Source organism: Oryctolagus cuniculus, chromosome 1, assembly GCF_964237555.1.
Source record: "Oryctolagus cuniculus chromosome 1, mOryCun1.1, whole genome shotgun sequence".
Lineage (NCBI taxonomy): Eukaryota > Metazoa > Chordata > Mammalia > Lagomorpha > Leporidae > Oryctolagus > Oryctolagus cuniculus.
In genome coordinates, this window is record NC_091432.1 from 35,889,533 (window position 1) to 35,899,272 (window position 9,740).

The window sequence follows — 9,740 nt, forward strand, 5'->3', positions numbered from 1 at the left end:
CTTTCTTCTGCCTCACCAAGTCTGTTGTCTGTTGTAAAGGCTTTCCACTGTATTTTTTATTTGAAATATTGAATTCTTGGCCACTGCCATGGCTTAATAGGCTAATCCTCCGCCTGTGGCACCAGCACACTGGGTTCTAGTCCCAGTCAGGGCACCGGATTCTATCCTGGTTGCTCCTCTTCCAGTCTAGCTCTCTGCTGTGGCCCAGGAGTGCAGTGGAGGATTGCCCAAGTGCTTGGGCCCTGCACCCGCAAGGGAGACCAGGAGAAGCACCTGGCTCTTGGCTTCAGATCAGCGCGGTATGCTGGCCACAGCGGCCATTAGGGGGGTGAACCAACGGAAAAGGAAGACCTTTCTGTCTGTCTCTCTCTCACTGTTCACTCTGCCTGTCAAAAAAAAAAAAAAAAAAAAGAAATATTGAATTCTTCATTTCTAATATTTCAGTTTGATTTTTCTTCAATATCTCTATCTCCTAGCAGATTTCTTTAACTTGTGTATTTGCTTCTCTGTATTTTTCAGTAACCATATGGTCATTCTTTTGGATTTTTTTTTTCAGGCATTTCATCAATCACTTCTTCCCATTCTAAAATTGAAGTGTAGTTGTGGTCCTTTTGGGGAGTCATAGTGTCTTCCTTGTTCATGTATCATGTATTTTTATGTTTATTTTTAGGCATCTGTAAACACACTTGCTGGTTTTCTTCTCTGAGGGCTTTTGTCTTTGAAATATCCCTCTTTGACTTAGTGGAGTGTCTGCACCGTCAGTGGATATCCAGAGGCATGTGCTGGGTGGGTCTGAGAAACTTTGGCTAGTGCTTGAGGGAAGAGTTCCTCATCATAGTGTTTGGGAAGGGATAATGCTACCAAAATCTTAGTTCTTGACAATGGTGCTGAGTCAAAATAATATGGACAATCTTTGAGGATAAAGGAAAGAAAAGGTTTAACCTATGAAGAGGTATCAGACTCACATCTCTAGAAAAACCATCCTGCTGAATGAGAGTGCTTTGGGGTTTTTAAGGAGGCTACAAGGAAGAAGAGCTAGTCAGAAATAGGGGGACATAGGATAAAGACAGTTGTGTGTTAGCCACTAGCCAGGCAATAAAGGGCTGGTTGAAGTTACAGTGGTTATTTGGTTTAGTTACATGTTCTGTGTGTGTCAAAGTTCCTGGTTGATCAGCAATGTCGTATATTTTGGATTATTTTTATGACGGCCAAGTGGGCTTCAGTACTTTTTTGCCTGGGCCTAGAATTCTTCTGCCAGACCTGAAAGTACCCTAATCAAAATTTCAGACAATACTTTCCATTAAAGTGTTATCAAGTGATGAAGAAAATCATGTGTCTAATGATTAGATCCTTGTAGGGCCAACTGGACCACTCCCACAATTCAGTGAGTCAGTTTCTAGCTTCTGCATTCAAGGCAGTGTTTGGGGGCTCTGTTTCAATGATAGAGATTTCCACTAAAAAGAGAGCCTGTGGAAATGGGCCTTTTCTTGAAATATAATTGGAAGATTCATATGTTTTCATTCTTGGTTATCAGAAAGCATTGGATTGCAGTTTGGCATTGAAGGTGCTTCAAGCAGAAACTTTTGCTTTCTTCTTAGCATTTTGACCTTGACTTTTTAACTAAGTGGTAAAGGAATCTATTTTCTTTTTTTTATTTCTTTTACAATTATTTATTTATTTATTTAAGAGGCAGAGTTATAGACAGTGAGAGAGACAGAGAAAAAGGTCTTCCGTCTGCTGGTTCACACCCTAAATGGCCTCAACGGCCAGAGCTGCACCAATCCGAAGCCACCCCGATCCAAAGCCAGGAGCTAGGAGCTTCCTCCAGGTCTCCCACGTGAGTGCAGGGGCCCAAGGACTTGTGCCATCTTCCACTGCTTTCCCAGGCCATAGCAGAGAGCTGGATGGGAAGAGGAGCAGTCAGGACTAGAACTGGCACCCATATGGAATACCAGTGCCACAGGCTGGATTAACAGGATTAACATACTGAGCCACAGTGCTGGCCCCACAGGGATCTCATTTCCAAAGGATTATAGCTGTGTTGAACTCCTAGGCATTTTACTTGTGTTATCTTTCTGAATCTCTACAGTAAATCTGTGGAATAGGTACAGTTTCTACACTATCTTAAAGATGAGTATAATGATGCCCAGAGTAGTTAACTGAGTTATCCAAGATTACTATGACAAGTCCAGGATAGTTTTTTTTTAAACTTGTCTGACTTTACTATCTCATCACATCATCTCTCTTAAGGTATAAGTGCTAATATTATTAAAGAACTGACATATAGCAAATCCTATTTAAACCCCTTGTCTTGTGTTATTCTATTTAATCATCAACACAACCCGCTAACATAGGAAATATTACTAGCTCTGTTTTATAGTTGAGGAAATCAAAATGCAGTGGGTTTAATAACTTTTTCAACATGATATATCATTACAATGATTTTGGAATGAATACCTTTTTCTGTTTCTAATGATAATGCTTGTTATTTGATACCCAAAGATGAAGGCAGAAGAAGACTATGTTATAATTTAAAGCATCTAATTAAATTTTGTTAATTTGGCCCTAGTTTCAAGATAGTGTAGAGAATATAGCTACAGGCCATCTCGAATACTAGATTTGAATGGACATTCCTGATCATCAGTATCTATAGTTGTTCTTCAGTCCTTGTTTTAGTGTGGAAGAGGTGTCAAAGTAGAGCCGGATTAAGAAGTACAAGACTGGAATATTAATCCTGGTTTTTCCATGAACAGTTTATAATTGTCGTTCTCCAAATGCTATGGCTCTCAAAAATGTGTATGCTGAAATCTAATCTCTATTGTATTGCTCTCAAGATGTGGATCCTTCAAGAGCTGATTAGATCTTGAGAGCAGAGCCTTCACACAGGAGATTAGTGCCCTTAAAGAAGTTTGAAGGAGTCTTCTGCCGTTTTGGCCTGTGAGAATGCACCATCATCCTTGAGGCAGAGAGTGGGGCCTCCACCACATCTGCTGGCTCTTCAATCTTCAATTTCCCAAGCCTTCACAACTGTGAGCAAAAGGTTTATATAGCTTATAATTCATCCAATATAAGCTAGTGTTATAGTTGCCTGAAGAGACTAAAGCTGTGACTTAATATCATTGGAGTTTAATTTTCTATCTCAAATATTCAAGAAATGAATTACAAAAATTCTAATGTTTGTGCCCATTCTGTGATTCTCTGTATACTACTTGCCCTCCCCACCTAGCATATCAGAAAATAGCTTCAAGAATTGACAGGAAATATACATGACAAAAGGCCTTTAGAAATACAAGAATATTTTTAATATTTCCAAAAGACCATGCAGGTGATATTTGCAGAAGCACAAAGTATTATATTTTGTTTTCTACTAATTTTATAAATGTACACATGTAAGTTATCTGTATTTGAAACAATACAAATCAATGACTCACATGACTAATATCTTTATTAAAAAAATAAGATTTAAATAATTTAAACAATATGTGAAACAAGTATATAACTGAAGGTTAACATCTTTAAAAGACTCAACTCATGAAATACTTTCAATACCTTATGGAAAAAATTATACATCTGAGAGAGAACATGAATATACAACAAAGAAAACAAATAGAAAGGATCTTAGAAAGCAGCAATTTCCTTCCTCCTAGCTAATTTTTTCTAAAAGACCTATTTCTTTATATAAACATATTTCTAGATAAGTTACAAATGTATTAAGTTGCTGAAACTGCTTTCAAACTGATTTCCTAATATCCCCTCTCTCCAAAGGAATAGAACCTGGAGAGTACAGGTTGATATAATTTTTTTCCTCATGCCCAAAAGGAGTTTTGCAGGAGCCTAATAACATCTGATCAATTTCTTTAAAGTGACAAATAGATACGGGTTAATGTCCATAGTCCTGTATTAACATTTCTTGCTTTTGCCATTCACTGAAGGGCTTGGAAAATCCGAGCTCAGGTCTCACTCTCTGCCATCTCAACTTGGCTTTCTGAGACACACATCCTGTCTGAATGCCCTGTGTCTCAGAGGAGGGGCACAGTCTAAGTGATGCCCCTACTTCCATAGACTGGAAAGACAGCCTCGTCAGCCATCTTCAAACATTTCTTTCAGTGTGTTCCCATCCTCTATGTTTTTAATCTTACTTTTCCTTAAGGAAGCCATGTTGAGTTCCTCACTAGGTTCCGGGAAAAGTGCTGGGCCCTGAGGATACATTCATGAAGAGGTTTCTGGCCCTGCTCTTGAAGCCCCGGAGTCTAGCAGAATACTGTGCTGCATTTCGTTCTTTCACTCGTTCCCACTATCATTTCCTACCTCTGGGCCTACAGATCCTTGTCCCTATGAAGCGGGTTTGCCTGATAGAATTTCTAAGATTACTGGAGAGCAAAACACTCAAGAGTTGAGTTAAGACTTAATAAAACTTACAGAAGCAGACTAAGAGTACAGGACAGAATGGTGACAGCATTCTGGCCCAGTGATCTCAATTCCTGGAACTCCCCCTCTGCCAGTAGAGCAGGGATTGTTGGGGTCTGATGATCTCCTGGCCCAGTGGTTTGCAGCCTGGCACAGGGCACACACACAAACATGAGTAGGTAGTCTGAAATGTCCACTCTTCTTTATTCTTTCATTTCACCGAAGGAGCAGTAGCTGGGCCCCAGGCCTCGTACAGTGCAGTCAGTGCTGTCACTGTCACAGTTGCCGCAGTGACATTCAGTGGCCACTGGGTATGTGTACAGGGAGTCTGCATGGTGAGCACAGCCAGGCACCCTCACTGTCTCATACACCAGCTCCTTGAAGGTACATATCTTCTGGATGTTGGGCCTTGCTGGGTCCTTATAAACAAGATCCTGAGGAGTTCAGGAAGGAGAGAGTTAAGTTACAATATTCTGGAAGTTTTATAGTTTGTGAAAATGAGACATAATTTAATACTGCTTGCTCTAAAACCCACATACCATTGTAAATGACCTTTATATCATTTCCTAATTGTACTGAAAATCTTACAGAAAATATGTGTAATTCATTGTCCTACTCCCTATTGCTACATCAAAACATTAATCACTTCTCAGAAAACAACTTTGAATTTCAATATGGAAAAATTATGAAAAGGGATCTATGACTAAAAATTTTCATTTACTCTTTGTACTTAATCAAAAGCTGTATTAATGACAACTTAAAACATGAACACTAGCTTAATTTCTTACAAAGTATTCCCAAACACACTATCCTAGTATTTATAAAAAGTAAAAAAGGAATATTAATGTTTAGCTTAATGTGTTTATAAAGGCTTATGTAAGATATTACATATTCTGTTGGCTTATAAAGAATTCTCCCCTTAAATGCTGTACTTTGCAGGGCTCTTAATTTCAAAGGATACACAGTATGCATAGAAATATTTTTAATCCAGGCAGAAATTATTTGTTTTAGCATTTCCCAGTACAAATCTTGTTTGAATTGAAGAAGAAATTGGGGGTGCATTTAATTTATTTCAGTATTGTGCTACTGAGTCTCTTTCTTAAGAAAGTGTAATAAATTGTGCAATAAGTAGAGTTTGACTGATCAAACACACTGCAATCAAACAAAATGGATTTTATTAAAACTTTGCTATTTTCAATTTCAGTTTATAGAATGAAATAAGTAGGTGCTACAGAAGAAAAAGAGCAACAACTGAAAACTCCTTCTTAATTTGTATTAATGCAAAAGAGCTAGGCAGATACAGACTACCAATTCCATGCTGCTGTGTCTTGGTTTTCTATTCAGTATAAAGAAGTGAATACTTATGCTGATTCATTTTGTTCTAACTGTGTTCAAGGACTAATTTGTGTTTTCAGGTTTCCTATTAGCATTTATATTCAGGCAGGACAAAAAGATAATTTTATCTTCTTTCAAATAATGTTGCCTTTTTATAGTTATGTCACTTGAAAACATATTTTAGTACAATGTATATGGCAAATACATGGCCTCAATTATAGAAATTGCCTTCTGGGCATTATTGTAAGTCTTTTATAAATACACACACACACACACACACACACACCCTTCTATGTTTAGTTCTTTACATGTAAAATCTAGCATAGAATTTTTTTATATTTGAAAACACTGATTTGGCAATTTAGCAAACTGATCAGGTCCAGTCTAGAGATTTTCCAAATTTACCCAAATCGAATCCAAGTCCAAACATCTAACTGATATAGTGATGATTAATCGTAATCACAAAACAGAATTATAGCTTAGGAAATACAAAATGTTGATAAAGTGGAAATTAACAACGCATGCCTCATACAGACTCTCAATAGCTTCATTTCCAGCAAAGTGCAGTACCCACCCTAGTGTAGCAGTAGCCGGAACACCAGGTGGTATTGATGCTTATGCAGAAACGGCACTCCTCTTTCTCCACTGCAATGGTGATGTTGGTCAGCTCACAGCTACTGCAGCAGATTGCTTTCCAGCAACAGAAAAGGAAACAAAACTGGACAGACTTCATCCTGGCCTAGGAACAAATAATAAAAGCCCATTAGGAACCAAAAAACTAAAAAATTTTGATGATTCATAATGTAAATTGATTAGAACAAAAATCACTGATCTCTCTATCTGCCCCAATCACATTTTGCTTCAGCATTTGCTTCTCTTCCTTTTTTTTTTTTTTTTTTTTTTTGCATTTCTCTGTTTCCTGGAACGTTCTCCCTCCTTCTCCTTCTCTTTCTTGTTTTATTTTTTGCCAAAGTGAAGCATGCTATAGATCAAAATGTCAATATAATAGCTTAAGGAGAACAGTATGTAATGATTAGAGCATTACTACTGAGTGTCTTAATGTGATTATTCTGAAACAAACAATTATGATCATCATATTTCCCCTTTCATTAACATTTTATGGGTAAGTTTTGTTTAAAAAGAAAATTCTATAGTACAAATTGTACTATATTATAAATATTCTTATTTGTTTTGCACACATTTGTTTAAAAGAAGACAATTTCAGAAGCTAGGGAAATTGGTCTACAAAGTCAGTGACTTCCTAACAATGACTATAAGTACTAACCATATTTCATAAGCTAGGTTGACAAATATAAATTCCCTGCACAATTCTAATGAAACGCTCTAATTTGTTCTACATGCCCTGAAAAATCTGTAATTTCAGAAATAATTGTCACCCCTTAATAACCAAATGCCAAAACTCACCTGTGGTTGGCTGCCTTGTCTGGGGAAAACTGTAGACTGAAGCAAGTTTCAGTTCATTCGGTCAGCTTTTATATAAAATCATGTGCAACTAACACTTCGTGGATTTGTTGGGTATTAGTATAATCGGTGCTAACCTGATGCTTGCTGTAAGTGAATCAGTGTTTAGACAGACAGGGAGATCAAGCCTTGCTAAAGTAGTCTAAACGCAGTGGATCAGAAAAACTGATGTTACCAGAGGTGACTTTGTACACATTAAATTTGATATAGTAGCACACCCACTCCTTTACCTTGTCAAGTTAAATGTGACTTCGGGTTTCTCTTTTGTATCTTTAACTTGGGGAATTCAAAATCCTTTCCTGGTATTGCTTTAGCTCTGTTGAAAAGGTACATCAACAAGATCTGCTTAATAAATTGCTCCAAGAGAGGATTAAAAGCTGAGCAAAGAAACAAACAAATATAAAGCATTTTGTGATCTGTCTTTTGACTGAATCATGAACTGTATCTCTTTACCTCCTACACCTAGGTCTGCCAATCTTAATCACCATTTTTTTATTATTTAGTAAGAGCTTTCTACTTTTTTTTTGTAACCACCTAAATTTTCTGCTGAATCATTTCTCCAGGATTTTTTCTTATTTCATGATGTTTTTTCCTGTCTGAAATATCCTTGCTTCCTCCCTGTCTCCCACAACACTACCCCCACCTCTGTCAAATTCACCTCCTAACATTCAACACCCATGGGTGTTTCACTTGCTGGAGTTTAGGCTTGGAGATAAAAGAGAGCTTAAATCACAGCCTTCTGTTTGTGATCATTTATATACATCTCTTTTCTCCAGTACACTATGAGCTCCTTAGAGACTAGGACTGAATTGTTTAACAAATATTTATTTATTAAGAAGTATGCCTAGGCTGGGCGTTGTGGCACAACAGGTTACACTGCCATTTGAGATGTCTGCATCCCATATCAGAGTGCCAGTTCAAGCACCAGCTACTCTGCTTTCAATCCAGCTTCCTGCTAATGCATTGTGGGGGGCAACAGATAATGGCCCAAGTACTTAGGCTCCTGCTACCCATGTGGGAGACCCAGTGGAGATCAAGGCTCCTGGATTCAGCCTGGCCTAGCCCTGGCTATTGTGAGCATCTGGAAGGTGAACCAGCAGATGGAAGATCCCTCTCTCTTGCTCTCTATTTCAAACATATGCTTTAAATAGATATAAATAAACAAACATTTTAGAAAAAGAAGTATGCCTGGAACAAAAAGTCAATGGCAGAAATGTTAGGATATGATGTCAGAGGTGGAACAAGAAGCAAATCATGTAGGACTTTTTAGATCAATACAGGTACTTTAAATTTTATGGCAACCATTGTAGAATTTCTTTTAAAAGATTTATTTATTTATTTGGAAGTCAGAGTTACACAGAAGAAGGAGAGGCAGAGAGGGAGGGAGGGAGAGAGGGGGAGGGAGAGAGAGAGAGAGGTCTTCCATCCACTGGTTCACTCCCTAATTGGCTGCAACAGCTGGAACTGGGCCAATCCAAAGCCAGGAACTGGGAGCTTCTTCTGGGTCTCCCACACGGGTGCAGGGGCCGAAGGACTTGGGCCATTTTCTACTGCTTTCCCAGGCCATAGCAGAGAGCTGTATCAGAAGTGGAGCAGCCGGGACACAATCCGGTGCCCATATGGGATGCCAACCCTGCAGGTGGCAGCTTTACCTGCTATGCCATAGCACTGGCCACTATTATAGAATTTTGAGTAGAGGGATGATATATAAAAGAATTCCTCTGATTATTTTATTGATCATTTAGGGAAACAGAAAGACCTATTATGATGCAATTCAACAACCATTTGACAAGTGATTTTTTTTTTTTTTCAGTCTGTGCTAGCAGTGAAACCAGTAGGACATGATTTGGCTTTGGATGCATTTTGAAAGTGGATCCAGCATAATTGACTGATGAATAAATAGATGACACAAAGAAAAGCCCAGGGGGCTGGCGCCATGGCCCACTTGGTTATCCTCCTGTGGCACCGGCATCCCATGTGGGTGCTGGCTTCTGGTCCTGGTTGCTCTTCTTCCAGTCCAGCTCTCTGCTGTGGCCCGGGAAGGCAGTGGAGGATGGCCCAAGTGCTTGGGCCCTGCACCAACATGGGAGACCAGGAGGAGGCACCTGGCTCCTGGCTTCGGATGGGCACAGCACCAGCTATGGTGACCATTTAGGGAGTGAACCAACGGAGAGAAGACCTTTCTCTGTTTCTCTCTCTCACCATCTAACTATCTGTCAAATAAATTAAAAAAAGAAAGAAAGAAAAGCCCAGAACGACTCTAAAAATTATGGTCTGAGTAACTGGAGGGATAAACGTGATGAAATGGAATTGCTATAGAGGTAGCAAGTTTGGGGAACAGATAAGAAGTTTAGAATGGACATGCGGAGCTTGAGATGTCTATCATACATCTGAGTTGACTGCTGAATCTGGATTTTGGGAAAAATATATTGACTGAAGTTATGAATTTTGGAGTTGTTGGTGTGAGCTTAGGAAAGATTACCAAAGGAAAGAGTGCAGGTGGAAAAGAGAGAATG

The 9,740-nt window shown here is 38.8% G+C and overlaps 1 protein-coding gene across 2 annotated transcripts; it reads right to left on the minus strand.

Moving 5' to 3' along the window:
- Positions 1-3,331: 3,331 nt before the first annotated feature.
- FSHB (follicle stimulating hormone subunit beta) lies at positions 3,332-7,210 on the minus strand. Of its 2 annotated transcripts, NM_001082171.2 has the most exon segments (3): positions 3,428-4,841; positions 6,317-6,481; positions 7,168-7,210. In NM_001082171.2, coding segments are annotated over 2 exon segments (390 nt in total). In that variant the 5' UTR covers positions 6,476-6,481; positions 7,168-7,210; the 3' UTR covers positions 3,428-4,610.
- Between the last annotated feature and the right edge of the window lie 2,530 nt (positions 7,211-9,740).